The sequence below is a fragment of the Callospermophilus lateralis genome, chromosome 6 (assembly GCF_048772815.1).
Source record: "Callospermophilus lateralis isolate mCalLat2 chromosome 6, mCalLat2.hap1, whole genome shotgun sequence".
Lineage (NCBI taxonomy): Eukaryota > Metazoa > Chordata > Mammalia > Rodentia > Sciuridae > Callospermophilus > Callospermophilus lateralis.
Genome location: NC_135310.1, coordinates 53549918 through 53566452, shown reverse-complemented (window position 1 = coordinate 53566452; position 16535 = coordinate 53549918). Strand labels below are relative to the sequence as shown.

Genomic DNA, 16535 nt, shown 5'->3' with positions numbered 1-16535 from the left:
GCAAGTCTTTGCCGTCGCAAGTTGCTACCGTTGCTAAACACTTCTTTAGGTTTGGGAAATGAGAGGGCGGTGGGTCAGAAGGTCGCGCAAGCGCACTTGCATCTCACCGTTACCATAGCGACCAGACCGCAGATCCTCGCTGCCTTGTCAACATCTTTGAGCGTCGGCAGCTCCGGAGGCCGGGGTAACTGACGGATAACCAGGATTTGGAGTGGTATTTTAAATATGTGTCGTTAAACTGTGCTTAGGCTATCAGAGGCTTAGTCTTAGTCCACAGTCTCAATATTTGGGCAGTGGGTCAAATTCCGTTTACTCAGATTCCACGGGACGCTCCCTTTAGCGAGGCGATCCGACAAACCCTTTGTTCTAATAGAAAACGAGCACTATCGAGGAGGACAAAGAAATCCCGGACCGATACACAGTGCCAGGGCTCAACCGAAAATAAGTACACTTAGACACAAAGGACAAAGCTAAGTTCAGAGACCCAACCAGTATTTCTCAAGCGCTGTATACTCTTAACATTAATTTCGAAGCCCCCTGGAGGACTCAAAAGGAGTTAAGACAGATCTAGCGCCAACAAGCTTACAGTCAATTGAAGACACAGGCAGGAAATACTCGAAATAATATTGGGCGGCGCTAACAATCAGTACATTCGTTGGGCAAGGGTGCAGCCAGGTAAATAGAAGTCTGATAGAAGAGATGGGATTAAAGCATTTGATATATATACAATGTTTAGATGGGATAGAGGAGGAAAAACGAAAAATCATGCATTAGTGAAAATGGTCAACTCTTTAAAATTGACAAATATTAAAAAATGCCACAAATTTTTATCAAATAGATCAGATTTCAATAAATAACTCAAGCACTTCAAATGAAATTAACATTTTATACAGAAATCCTGAGAAACTACAGAAACCTTCTTCATTTAATAAAAAAATTATATGTGACATTAATGTGTGGTAATATGAGCCATACTATTCAATTATTTATAACACCTTATTCCTCCATCAAGGCTAATAATAGTTATATATTTTTCTGATAGCTGATAAATTTGTTGTTAAAATGGGTTATGTGGCTGAGGCTTTCCCATATTTTCATTTGTGTTTTTCACCTTAATATTTACATGTCTTGTAATAATCAGCACCTTTAATCAAGAAATTTTTGTAATTACTAGATTTAATTTTAAATTCTTACTGGTAAGCTTGGAGTCAGGGTGGAGGTGCAGTGTGTCGCTTCAGTTCTTAATGTTGAAGTCCCAAAGTTTGGGGCTTTCTAAATTTGGAAAACATGAACAAATTTGTAGGTAGTGATGTGAATAGGATTGTATTGATGAGATATGGTGCCAGTTCATCTGGTATTCTGGCTTTTGCCCAGCTGTACCCCTATTACATCTCCTGGAGTCATTATTCTTTAGAAAATGCACATGGGAAAGAGTTAAATTAAGAAAGTACTAACAAATCTCATTGATAACTTCAATCTGGAGGGAATCAGATATTTTGCTTAAGAGTCAAGCAATTCCATACCTCAATATAGGCAAATCCAGATTGGTCAAGGTAAGAAAAGTTGAACAGCAGGCCATACACAGTCCTTTAAGTAAAAAAAGTGTTTTTTTTTTTGCCTGAAGCCACTGAGATTTTTGAGTGCAGTAGGCTTGGAGAGATAATTGACTAACAGAGAGAAAACAGATTGGACATTTCACATGCTATATATGAACAAGACAAAAAAATCATTGAGAGTTATGCACACTGTTACTATAAAAGGAAGTAGGATAGCATACAAAATATGGATGAAATACATGGTCTGGAACAAAAAGCTAACCTAAGGGTATAAAAGAAAATTTATCATATATACTCTGTGCTATAGAAGAACTTAATCAAAAGAATATGAATATAATAAAATAGGAACTTGGAGACAAGATGCTGAAATAATATACTGAGAAATAAGCTCTCTGAGGGCTGACTGAGCCTTGCTTTCTTTGTTTACTACTATACCAATAGTTCTCAGAACCTTGCCTAGTATACAGTAGATAGTAAATATATATTTAATGAAAAATGAAATAAAATGGAGTTAAAGAACTAAGAAAGTTGAAGACCAAAACACACATCTTGGAGGACTAATGAATAGTTTTTAGAAGTGTGAAGTGGCTTCTATATACACACACACACACACATATATATATATATACATATATATATATATACAGATATATATACATATATGATGTATGAATATATATCAAAAATATATTTATACATAAATATAAATATATATTTTTGGTACTGAAGATTGAGCCCAGGGGTGCTTTACCACTGAGCCACATCCCTAGTCCTTTTTATTTTTTGGTTTGAGACCGGTCTTGTTAAGTTGCTTATGGCCTCACTAAGTTGCTGCAGCTGACTTTGAACTTGTGATTCTCCTGCTTCAGCCTCCTGAGCTGCATCACATTAAAGGACTAATGAATAATTTTTAAAAGTGTGAAGTAGCTTTCATATATTAGCTGTTGCAAATAATGCTTCAATGAACACAAAAGTGCAGATATTGTTTCAAAAATTGATTTAAATTCCTTTGGATATTCAGTAGTTCCTATCTGTGGATGCCTCAAGTTGTAGATAGTAATAACTCTGAATATGCTATATTTTCTGTACATGCATATTATCATAATTTCTATAAGTAAATAAGAAATCAACAATTATTAGTAGTATAATAAGGTAGAACTTTTATAACACAATACTGTAATAAAAGTGCCATATCATATATCATGTGTTTTAGGGCCATTAATAAATAAAATAATTAATAAATAAAATACTTGAACAGAAGCACTGTGATACCACAATAGTTGATATTATAACTGACAGCTACTAAGTGACCAATAGGTGGTTACCATATACATTGTGGAGGATATATTGGACAAACTGGTAATTCATGGGTAGGATGGAGCAGGATAGTGTAAGATTTCATCATGCAACTCAGAAAGTGCAATTTAAAACTTAGTGAATTGTCTCTTTCTGGAATTTTCCATGTAATATTTTTGGATTGTATTTAAGTGCAGATAATAAACTGTGAAAAATAAATTAACAAATGAAGGGGAGACTACTGAATACCCAGAAGTTGGACTTCTGGATCATATAGTAGTTTTATTGTTAGTTTTTTGAGGAACTTCCATATTATTTATCATAATGGCTATATTAATTTATACTCCCACCAACACTGTACAAGGATTCCCTTTTCTCTATACCCTTTGCCAGCACTTGGTATTTTGGTCTAATAGTCATTCTAAAGAGTGTGAGGTGATATATCTCATTGTGGTTTTAATTTGCATATCTCTGATGGTTAGTGATGTTGGCCATCTTTTTATATATCTGTTCACTGTTTTTATGCCTTCTTTTGAGAAATGTCTTTTCAATAATTTTCCCACTTTTAATTTACACCATGTGTTTTCTTTTTATTAAGTTATTTAATAACATATTTTAGATATTGGTCTCTTATCAGATGAATGGCTTGCAAATATTTTCGACCCATCTGTAGGATGTCTGTTTACTCTTTTAAGTATTTCCTTGGTTGTGAAAGGGCTTTTGATTTGATGAAGTCTCACTTATCTATTTTTGCTTTTGTTGATTAGGTATTTGGAGTCTCATCCAAGAAATCATTGCTCAGACCAGTGTTGTGGAGCTTTCCCAAGTTTTATTCTAGTGGTCTTATAATTTCAGATCTTATTTTTAAATATTTAATTTACTTTCAGCTGGTTTTTGTATGTAACATGAGAAGAATTTCTGGTTTTTATGGCAGAGACAAGGACAGATCAAGAAAGTTTTGCACTGGCAGCTAATAATCACTAATAATTTATTGGTCAAAACTAGTTATGTGGACTCCAAATAATCATAAGGTACAAGGAATTGCAATTCCTCAAATTCGTAAATTCAGAAATATTTGATGAACGTTTGTAAGTACTGTATAAACATACTCAGACCTACAGCATCTGTGGTAGGCAACTTCTAAGATGACACCCAATGATCTCCTTCTCCTATTCTTGTGTAATTCCCACTCCTGAAGACTGGGATACACATAGCGACTTCTTTCCTGATGAATAGAGAATACAGCCTGATGGTACCTTGAATTGAGACAAAATTGAGAATTCTGGGAGACTAAGACAGTTGAAATTTGCAAAGCAGAATGCCAGAGAGGAGATAGAGTATAGAAAAAGAAAGTTCTGGAGATATTCGAGGGGATGCTCGTGAAGACTGATCAGTGTATGCATATGTAAAAGCTACCTAAGACAGAGGGTAAAGCCCCTGGAAATAAGCATACAAAACAATTCATAGGGGCCACATAGAGCTGATTCTAATTATTCACATTCCAGATATCTTAAGTGAAGAGCTCTTATAATCCATGAAACATTTAGTTGAGTACTCAGAAAGATAGTAGAGACAAACTAGTTCTAGATGAAAGGCTGTTTTAATCTAGCCTTAGCAAGCATAAAACCAAGCTCCCAAAGGCCCAGCTGTTTCTAAATAACTGTGTCCCAGACCAAAATTCAAAAGTACTTAGAGGACTAAAAATAAAATTATTCAGTAATGTGAATTCACAATGTCTGGCATTCAAATAAACATTTCTGTGTATGCAAAGACAAGTCCCATGATGAGAAAAAAAATCAGTTAATAACACACCAGGAAGTGCACAAATGAAAGAATTAGTAAACAAGGACATTAAAGCAACAGTTATAAAATATACAGCATATGTTCAAGAAAGCAGAGTAAGCATGAGAACATTAGGAAGAGACAAAAAACCCCAAAAGAAAACCAACCAAACAAACAAAATCCAAACTGGATGAAAAGTACAATATTTAGGTGAAAAAACGCAGATTAGACATTGCAAAGGAAAGAAGTAATGAATTTGAAAACATAGCAATGGAAACTCTCCAAAATAAAATGGAGAACAAAGAAGTTTTTTTTTTCTTTCCTAAAAAAGAAGGGTCAATGAGCTGTGGTATAACTTCAAACAGCTTAAGATACATGCATTTGAGGTCTAGAAGGAAGGAACAGAGTATTTGAAAAATCATGGCTGTGAAATTTCTAAATGTGATAAAAATGATGGACCCACAAATATAAGAAGAAAAGAAACAAGAAGAAAACTACACCTAGCACATTATAATCCAATTGCTTAATATCGGTGAATGAAGAATGAACATAGAAGTCAGAGAGAAAAGACACATTCATAGAGGGGAAAATCTGACAGCAGATTTCTTGTAAAAAACAATGCAAGCCAGAAAACAGTGGAAAAAATGTGGAAAATACTTAAAATTTTCAATTTAGGCTGGGGATACAACTCAGAGGTAGAGTTGCTTGCTTACCATGCATAATGCTGTGGATTCAATACCCAGCACTGGAAAAAAATTTCTATACCCAGAGAAAATATTGTTCAAGAATGAAAATGAAATAAATAAAAAAGCTCCATGAATTATCACTAGAAGATCAGCATTGTTTAATGAAAATCTTCAGGCAAAAGAGAAATGATGTCAGTTGAAAATGTGGATGTACCCAAAAGGTACAAAGAACATTGAAAATATAAATACATATGTAAATGTAAAAAGCCTTTTCTTCTTTTAAAAAATATCCTTAAAATATAATTAAAGAAAAACTAAAATATTATGGTAATCATAATAGTAAAATAAATGACAATAAAATACATAGCAAAAGAGGGGAAATAGAATATCCTATAATCAAGTTCTTTTAGTATACATGAAATGTTATAATTTTATTTCAAGACAGAAGGTCAGAAGTTAAAAGATATGATACTATAAACTCTGAAGAAACCAAAACCAAAATATAAGGATGTATAAAAATAAACAAATGACAACAAAAAATCAATTCATAAAGTATAGTAAGTTCATCCTTTAATAAAGGGGGAGCAGCAGAGAACTGGTAAAAGGCAAATAGCAATATGGCATGTTTAAATTCAAACTTTTTACTACATTCAATGTAATCAATCCAAACACCTTTGTTTATCACTGGAGTGGATAAAATAAGCAAGACTCAACTATATACTATATACAAGAAACCCCACTTAGAATATGAAAATAAAGCAGGTTAAAAATAAAATAGGAAAAGACATATCATGCTAACATTAACCAATAGAAAGAAGCTATTTGAATTTCATACAAAGTAAATTCAGAGCAAAGAATATTATCAGGGATTAACCAAGATATTTTATAAGATAAAGGTTTAATTTTGCCAAAAGAACATAGCAATACTATGATATAACATATATCATCATACATAACACTTTGATATATATGAAACAAAATCTGGCAGAATTGAAAGGAAAAATATGAATTCACCATTATAGTTGGAGGTTTCAATGCCCCTATTTCAACAATCAGAGAATAATTATAAAGAAGATAAGAATATAGAAGAATTGAACAACTTTGTCAGCCAATTACCTGCATAGAACACTTCACCTAACAGCAAAAGACACATCCTTTTCTAGTATAAATGGAACACTTACAAAGATAGTGCATATCTGGCCATGAAAACAATTCTCAATCAGTTTTAAAAGATTCAAATCAAGCAAAGAATGTTTGTTCTCTGACTAAACTGGAATAAGTAACAGAAATGTAGAATATTCCCAACTGTTTGAAAACTAAACAATACAATTGTAAATAACTCAGAAGTTAAAGATGAAAGCATTTAAAATTATTTGTAGTATGTATTTTTTCAAAAGGAAAAATTTTAACAATTAAAATAGAAAATTTCAAAATTTGTAGAATGTAGGTAAAGTAGTGCTTTAATGGAAATTTATGAAACTAAATGATTATATTAGAAAAGAAAAAATTCCCAAATCAATGACTAAGTTTACACCTTCAGAAACTAGAAAAAGAAAAATTTATCCCAAATAGAAGGAAATAGTAAAGAGTAGAGTAGAAAATCAGATATATTAGAAAACAAAATTAATAGAGAAAAACAAATACAACCTCCACATGTGTACTGAGAAATTAAAATCCTTCAGCAGTCTCCTTTGCTCTAAAATCTAACTTGAGTTTATGCTCCAGTGTGGTTTGGGCTGTACTTATCTCTTGGACCATATCTCTTTTTTGTTTTCTATGCTGTGCTTTTGCTACCTTTCAAATCTTTTATTGTCTTACTAGCATGTGACCTTTGGACACAGGTTCCTCTGTTTTCCCCCTCCCTGTCTCAGTGTCTTTGACTCCTACCCTTTTCCTCCTTGTTAATGCCTACTCATCCTTTAGATTTAGATTTGATATTCTAGTCTAGAAATATCCTACCCTAATATGTAACTTCACTAGAGCAGAATACGTGTTTGTTTTTGCTCAGTCTTTTATCCTGAATGTTTAACTCATGCAGAGCTCATGGTGGATTTTTAGAAAATATTTGCTGAATGAAGTGTAATCATAGTTCTATTTTCTTAGGATATGAAAGTTCAAACATTATTCCTTTTCGACCTCTCATTAATTAATATCCCAATAATCAAAAGAATTTTTGGGCTTATGATAGTTAAGAGAGAGTATTTAAGAGATTTCATAATCTTTTTGTATCTCTCATTTATACTTCATTTATTTACTCATTGCTTTGTAAGGATCCTTTTTTTTTTTTTTTTTTTTGTATCAGGGATTGAACCCAGGAGTGCTTAACCCAGTCCCCCTCATCCCTTTTAAATATATATATATATATTAATTTAGAGACAGGGTCTCCCTAAGTTACTTAGGGTCTTGCTCAGTTTCTGGCTTTGAGACTCGAAATCCTTCTATCCCAGCTGGCTGAGCCACTGTGATACAGGCATTCACCACTGTGTTGAGCTGTAAGGATCTTCTATAGAGTCTAATTCATTTTGTCTTTTGATGTTACTCAAGTACTGTAAAGTTTGATTATTAGGACTACTATTTGGTTTGGTTTCATTGTATCCATGCATGAAATGTGGCATAATTTATACCAAATGATCAACTAACTCATTTAATTAAAAGTAGTTTAATTTAGTTAAGATAATGGTAAATTAGAGGGATTAAATATCTGCAAAGGAGATTATTTTACTTTCTATTTATAATACCATTTCCATATAAACTTTTGGTGATTTGCTCAGAATTACAGAGCTAACATGGTGTTAAAATTCATACCTAATTCTGATGTCAAAATCTATCATTTTCCACTGCTACCTTCTCTCCAAAATGTAAACTGTTGAAAAAATTTGCCATCCTAAAGAACAAATGTTTAAGTTCTAATGATGCATTAGCTAACAATGGCCAGCAATTATTTCAGTTTGTCTGACTGTGACACAGTGGGTTAAACTAGATTTCTCCAAACTAAAATTGTGATCAACTCATTCACAGATAACACCCTAGTAAGAAAAAAGAAGGTAGAGGTAAGATTTTATCTAACATAAACTTAATTATTATATAAAATACTAGTTCTTATAATGAATTCATAGCAGTGGGAACTTAGTTTACTATATAGGTAATAATAAGATTTTCATCAAATTTCACTAGCATTTAGTAGTTTAATGATTACCAATGACAATTGAAAAATTATTAACTGAAGAGTAATTTTCTGCCATAAGTGTTAAACTTAAGCATTACTGAGTAGGGCAGACTCTCAGTGAAGTAAGCTATTAAGCTGTTGATACAGAAACCAAGAACTAGTTGGGAGAGGGAGAGCAGTTCAGAGAAATGCAAAGATGTGATCAGCAAAGAAGAAACTCAGTAACAAGGAAACAGAATAACAAGGACAGAATAAGATGTGTTCTTCCTTTTGGGGTTGTTATTATTTCTTCCATTTTGAAATTAGGATCTCTTGAAAAAACAAGAAGAGGTAGTCCAGAGATTAGAGAGGTAGTCCAGAGTATAACGAATATTCCCATTTAAGAGAGCTATAGAGAAATTTGGTTTGGGTTTGAGAGTGTTAGAGTAGGATGAGGATATAGATAGATTGGATTATTTGTATTAGTTAAGCCTGGGAGATAAAGAGAATGAGGAAAATGGGATTAGTGAAAAGAATCACACGTGATTTTATGCAGGTCATTTAGATTGTAGCTCTTCATTTGTAGATCAAAATGTTTAATATTGTTGGAAAATAAGGCCCTGACAAGAAGAATAAAGCTACACCCTCCCCCACTGAAATGCTTAAATTTTATTCAAGTTTCATCTTGTTGCTAGGGTTATTGAGACATTTGATCTTTAGCAGGTGGGAAACTATGTGAAAGAATCTTCTGATGTCATAATTTCTGGGTGTCGCTGGAACATTTGATCATCATTCCTTCGGCAATTCTAGCTTTCTATGGAAGGTCAGTAGAAGCAATTGATTTATTCACCTCTACCGGAATCAGACTCGGCCTATTTTGGTGAGTATATATTTCCTTGATCAAGTTATCTAAAACTTAATACTTAGATAGAGAGATTAAACCATAGTGTTAACTATGGTTTTACTAAATAATTATTGAGCAAAACACTTTTTTTATGATATTGACACAATCTATAAAAATCATTGTATAATATTCAAATTCTTAAACCTTAATAATTTAGCTTTATTGTATCACCAATAAACATTTACTTATTAGGCATAGAATGCTAGGCATTGAAAAAGTTTTAAGACTTTTTTTTTACTTTTCCTGTCCTCTGTGGGCTAATAAGACATGTAAATTTATTCAAGAACTGTTATGGGTATTAGAGTGGTGACAAAGATAGACATAGAATAGGGGATACTAAACAAAACATTTATAAACTACTAGTGTAGTGTTTCTGAATAGGGAGAAATTTTTGCCTCTCTCCCTTACCAGGGGACACTCAGCAATATCTGGAGACTGTCTCAGTTGGGAGAAAGATGCTGTTGGCATCTAGTGGGTAAATGCTACAGAATATTATACAATGTATAGGAAAGTCTGCCTTCCCCAACTCATAATCATCTGGTCCTAAATGACAATGGTATCATGTCTTTGAGAAACCCTGAATTAGAATGATGGTCACTGTTAACAAAACAGAAATAAAGGTGTTATGAAAACTTGGATGATGAGGGTTTTGACAGGTTTCTCTAACAAACTGAAATGTAAATTCATGCTTAGTGAGTAAGTTGACCCTAGCAAGTGAAGGGTGGTAACAATGGATGGGGAAAGAGTTCCAAGCAAAGGCAACAGTAGACAGTTTATTCATGTGTGTGTGTGTGTATTCATCATATATATCATATGGTATTCATGGTATACATTAATAAATATTTACTAATATAAATTAATATATATTTACTAATGCTCAGTGGCATCTGCTGAGTAATAAGTCAACATTTATTGAGCACTTAATATTAGGCATTGTACTTTACACATATTATTTAATTTTTACTATTACCCTGGAAGTTGGTAATGTTATTCACAACTTTTGAGAAACATAAATTAAGTATCTTGACTAAGATCACATAGTTGGAGAAGGCCAGACTAAGATTTGAACTCATATTAGTCCAACCTCTCAAGGCCACTGTTTCAACTCTGCTGAATTGTAAATGTAGAGAAGCAAGGGTGGGGGGAATAAATAATCATAGGAAGAGAAAGAGTAGCTGAAGGTATCTTGGTGAGTGTGAAACTCAGAGGAAGAGAAGAGCAATTATAGATAGGTGGAGAGGTGTTAGAGATGGAATAAGTTTGTTGATTACAACCACTGGAAGTCAAACTGACTTTTTTTTTCCACACAGCAGTAGTGGACTTGAAGTCTATTAATATTAACCATAGTCCAATTATGTTAACCAAAGGCAATAGGTTATTTTTATCACTTAGTGTGGCTGTCTTGTAATTGTTACAAGAATTAAAATAGTATGTAATGGATAATTGTATAATTTAGTATTTTACCTTTTTATAGGTATTTTAAAATGTTACTTTCAGAATGTTTCTATGTATATAAACATATATATATATATATATAGAATAATGTTAAACAATAATGTTAATAATTTCAAATAACTCATTGGAGATAACTCTCTCCCTTATTATTTTAACTTTCTTGTCTAGGTTTTCAGTGAATTATGCCTTTTCGGTTTGGGACCCAACCAAGGAGGTTTCCAGTGGAAGGAGGAGATTCTTCAATTGGGCTAGAATCGGGGCTGAGCTCAAGTGCTGCCTGTAATGGGAAAGAGATGTCACCAAATAGGTAAAGTCTTCTCATCATGACAACTGAAGAAATATGTATTGTCTATCATCAATGCATATTCAGTGTTAGCAAGAAAAAACCCCAGGAATTCAAACACTGCTGTTATTAAATTAGTGTTAAGAGAGCCCAGTTTTTTTAAAAAACATAGTTTGTATTTTGTTTCTCTGTAATTCTTTCTCTTTTTGGTAAATTTTCAGCTGCTTGTTTTATTGATAGTTTTCAAGATTAGAGAATGCTCAATTAAATAAACCTTTAGTATTATTATATGTTGGGCACCGTGGTAGACATAAGGCTACAAATAGAAAAAAGACAGATCTCAGATTTAGTGTCACTTTAATTAGACACTATCTTTGGCAGCAAGAGTGTTATAACAGAATAGAGGACACAGAGACTAATCCACAAAATTACAACTACCTTATATTAGACAAAGGTGCTAAAAGCATGTAATGGAGAAAGGCTAGCATCTTTAACAAATGGTGCTGGGAGAACTGGAAATCCATATGCAACAAAATGAAATTTAAACCCTTTCTCTCACCATGCACAAAAGTTAACTCAAAATGGATCAAGGAGCTAGGAATCAAACCAGAAACTCTGCGTCTAATAGAAGAAAAAGTTGGCTCTAATCTCCATCTCGTGGGGTCCTGCTCCAAATTCCTTAATAGGACACCTATAGCACAAGTGTTAAAATCAAGAATCAACAAATGGGACGTATTCAAACTAAAAAGTTTTTTCTCAGCAAGAGAAACAATAAGAGAGTAAATAGGGAGCCTACATCCTGGTAACAAATTTTTACCCCTCACACTTCAGGTAGAGCCCTAATCTCCAGAGTATATAGAGAACTCAAAAAATTAAACAACAAGAAAACAAATAACCCAATCAACAAATGGGCCAAGGATCTGAACAGACACTTCTCAGAGGAGGACATACAATCAATCAACAAATACTCGAAAAAATGCTCACCATCTCTAGCAATCAGAGAAATACAAATTAATACCACTCTAAGATACCATCTCACTCCAGTAAGAATGGCAGCCATTATGAAGTCAAACAATAACAAGTGCTGGTGAGGATGTGGGGAAAAAGGGTACACTTGTACATTGCTGGTGGGACTGCAAATTGGTGCGGCCAATTTGGAAAGCAGTATGGAGATTCCTTGGAAAGCTGGGAATGGAACCACCATTTGACCCAGCTATTCCCTTTCTTGGACTATTCCCAAAAGACCTAAAAAGAGCATACTGCAGGGATACAGCTACATCAATGTTCATAGCAGCACAATTCACAATAGCTAGACTGTGGAACCAACCTAGATGCCCTTCAATAGATGAATGGATAAAAAAAAAATGTGGCATTTATACACGATGGAATATTACTCAGCACTAAAAAATAACAAAATCATGACATTTGCAGGGAAATGAATGGCATTAGAGCAGATTATGCTAAGTGAAGTTAGCCAATCCCTAAAAAACAAATGCCGAATGTCTTCTTTGATATAAGGGGGGCAACTCAAAACAGAGCAGGGAGGAAGAGCATGAGAAGAAGATTACCTTTAAACAGGGATGAGAGATGGGAGGGAATGGGAGAGAGAAGGGGAATTGCATGGAAGATGAAAGGAGACCCTCATTGTTATACAGAATTACATATAAGATGGTGTGAGGGGGAAGGAAAAAAAAGAGAGAAATGTGTTACAGTAGATGGGTAGAGAGAGGTGGTGGGAGGGGAGAGGAGGGGAGGAGGAGATAGGAAGGGGATAGAATGGGCAGCAGAATACAACGGACACTAGTATGGCAGTATGTATAAACGTTGCTGTATAACCAATGTGATCCTGCAATCTGTATACGTGGGAAAATAAGAACTCATACCCCATTTGAATCAAATGTATGATATATGATATGTCAAGATCACTGTAATGTTTTGAGCAACTAATTAAAAAAAAGATCATCTTCAGAAAAAAAGTCTCTATGAAAAAAATCATTTTTGCAAAGTTGCAAAAAAACCCCTACAAATAAATAGGATTTGTTACACTCTTTTGCTGTTTTCTGTAGCAAAACAGTAAATACTATATTGTTAGGTTTCTCATGGTTTAGAGATTTGGGGGTCACAAATTTAATATTAATAAGGTAGTTTTTCAAGGATGTAATTGGCTACTTTGAAAGTTTTAAGCTTTTCTTTAGAAGTGTTCAAGGCTGAGTATTTGGTGGGAATGTAGGAAAGGAAATTCAGACACTACATGTATTTTTTTAAGTGTCATTTAAGACCTATTTTGAACCTGAGATTCCATCAACATTTGATTATATGTGGAATATTTTGTTCATTTTTTTTCATAAATATTCTAGATTTGAAATCATCCAACTAAAATGATTCTTTTTTTTACACATATAAAACTACAATTTGATGGGCTTCAACTAATGTCTATACTCATGAAACCATTTCCATCAAGACAACAATTTCCATCACTTCCAAAAGTTCCCTCATACTCCTTAATAATCCATCTTCCCTGCACCCTCATGTCCATTGGTCTACCTTTGCCACTACATATTCTTTTGCATTTTCTAGAATTTATAGGAATGGAATCTACACTATGCATTCTTTTTTTTTTTTGAGGAGCACAAAAGATTTTGAAATTCATCCATTCAATCAGTAGTTTGCTCTGTTAATTGCTGAGTAAGATTCCATTGCATAGATGTAGCACAATTTGTTATATATTTACTTGTTGATAGACATTTAGAACAAATTAAAAAAAAACATAGACAAATCACTGACTGGGAAAAAATATTCAGACAAAGGACTTGTACTCTAAATGTATAGAGAACTCTTACATCTCAATAATATGAAGACAAACTATATTTTATTTAATGGGAAAAAATTGAACAGACATTTCAAAAAAGAAGATCTATGAGGGGCCAAAACACACATAAAAATGTTCTACATCATCACTCATCAGAGAATTATAAATGGAAACTATGATGAGATCTCACTCCATATTCACCAGAAAGGCTCAGATTAAAAAGACTGACCATACCAAGTGTTGACAAGGATGCAGAGCAACTGGTAATCTTGTACACTTCTGGAGAAACATCAAATGATACAAAAGTTTGGAAAAACAGTTTGGCAGCTTCCTTAAAAGCTAAACATAAACCTACCATATGACTCAGCCATTCTACACCTAAATAAACGAAAACATATGCCCACACAAAGGCTTGTGTATGAATGATCTGATTCTTAAGGTACGTTTATGAATGAATTGCCATGGTATTATCACTTAGGTTTATAACAGTGTACTTTAATTTGCCATTTAGCAATTCCTGCATACCTTTCAAAATAAACATTTGGAGGGTTATTTTGATTTTTGTGAACTTTCAGTAATTAAATATTTGGCAACAGCCACAATTTCTTTGCTACATAAGCCTAGAATGTTTGGCTCATTAATGCCTCTGTGTTATACTTACTCTGTACCATTCAAAGATTTCAAAGTGTTTTAAAACAGTTGAATATATACTCAAACTTTGGTGCTCTAAAAATTTTCCTATTTAGTATCTAATTATTATATGTTATTTGCTCTTTTATTCAGGCAACTCCGAAGATGCCCTGGAAGTCATTGCCTGACAATAACTGATGTTCCCATCACTGTCTATGCAACAATGCGAAAGCCACCTGCACAAAGCAGCAAGGAAATGCATCCTAAATAGCATCATTAAGTCTGTTGTTGAGGGTTGACTAGGTCAAGGGTAATGGGCCAAGATCATCTTATGATCTGGTAAACAAATAAAAGTGGTGGCACCGTTGGATGATGACAATAGTTGAACTATTTTATTTTAGTTAAAAGGAGAAAAGTAACCAGTAAAAAACACATAGTGATAAGTTATCAGTTATGTCTAAAGGCAGAATAATATTTCACAGTTAGAAGTGCCTTAGAGATCATCTTGGATCATTAATATTAATAATTCAAGATGAAACTTAATCTACCATGGTTATCAGTCAGATGGAGCCTATTTTATTTATTTTTTTTAAATTATTTCAATCTCTGTTAAATTTCTCTGATGAATTTCTTAACTGTTTTTCAATTACTTGGAGTCCCTGAACTTCTGTAAGGCATCTATTTTGAATTCTCTGTCAGGCAGTAATTCCATTTCCATATCTTCAAGACCAGTCAGTGGTACCTTATTTTGTCCATTTGACGCCATCATGTTTTCTTGGTTGATCCTGACTCTTTTGGCCATGAGTTGATATCTGCATACTGACATAGGTACCTAATACAGTGTTCACAGTTTGGGTGTGTTTGTAAGTTTCCATAGGAATAAGTGTTTCCAGAGATTCAGGGCAAGTTGACTAATCAGTCAACCTAATCAGGTCACTAAGCCTATGACAACTTCAGTCATTGCAGTCTTAGGGAGCACCCTAAACTGAGGACCACTGCCCACAGGATCCTTTGGCTGCCATGCCAATGTAGTACTTGGTCAAACTCAAAGCCTGTGGCTGCTAGGCCAGCACAATGTCAGGCAGATGGCCAGCTCACTGCTGAGGTTTATTCAGGGCCCAAGGCTACTATAGTTTGCTGGTGGTGACATAGGCCAGAACTTAAGCTCATCCTCCTGGAGTTGTGGTTTCCTATCTTTTTTTTTTTTTTTTTTAAAGAAAGAGAGGGAGAGAGAGAGAGAGAATTTTTTTTTTAAATATTTATTTTTTAGTACTTGGCGAACACAGCATCTTTGTTTGTACGTGGTGCTAGGATTGAACCCCGGGCTGCATGCATGCCAGGCGAGCGCGCTACCACTTGAGCCACATCCCCAGCCCTGTGGTTTCCTATCTTGAGTTGAAGTAGGTCTAGGGGCTCTGTCTCTGAGTATTGGTGTTGAGTCAAGAGGTTCTGCTTGGTGTGCTACGTTTTACTGTGGTGGCCTAGTGCTGGATTACAAGGCAAATTCCTAAGCTTACTTCCCTCTCCTTCCTCCGAGTAGATGGGGATTTTCTCCATGCTGTTCTGCCAGCAGTTAGGAGGGTAACGTGAAAATTGTCTTTTCTATTCTCTTCAATGCATAATTTTCTTACTATTTGTGAAATCAGGGTCTCTCACATGGTTTACTTAGGTCTTAATGAAGTTTTTTTTTTTTTTTAAATGTACATAGTTGTTCAAATTGATTTTTTGTGAGGGATGATCCTAATCTATCATCTTGCTTCTTCTCAGGTGGGGCCTATTTTAAATACTTAATGTGTTTTAAGTTAACTTCCTTTGTTTATATTTAGGTTGATACTTGCTAAGTTCTTTCACCTGAATACCCTAGCTCATTTATGGCTTGATAATCTTTTGATAATGTTCTGCCAAAAATTATATTGGGTAAGCAATGGAGCCCTGGGGGTTGTGCTTTTTGGAAGAATACCCAAGATCAAAAAAGTTCCTAGTCCATGG

The 16535-nt window shown here is 34.0% G+C and overlaps 1 protein-coding gene across 3 annotated transcripts; it reads left to right on the top strand.

Annotated features, from left to right (window-relative positions):
- Window positions 1-107: 107 nt before the first annotated feature.
- Fam229b (family with sequence similarity 229 member B) lies at window positions 108-14903 on the top strand. 3 transcript variants are annotated; one of them, XM_076859831.1, is made up of 4 exons: window positions 108-184; window positions 9186-9345; window positions 10993-11131; window positions 14700-14903. In XM_076859831.1, the coding sequence occupies exons 3-4, from the start codon at window positions 11007-11009 to the stop codon at window positions 14815-14817; spliced, it is 243 nt and encodes an 80-aa protein (XP_076715946.1). In that variant the 5' UTR covers window positions 108-184; window positions 9186-9345; window positions 10993-11006; the 3' UTR covers window positions 14818-14903. The 3 variants fall into 3 exon arrangements, with proteins under 3 accessions (XP_076715946.1, XP_076715945.1, XP_076715947.1); XM_076859830.1 differs by having other exon boundaries at window positions 132-214; XM_076859832.1 differs by having other exon boundaries at window positions 154-214; window positions 9189-9345.
- Window positions 14904-16535: the final 1632 nt, after the last annotated feature.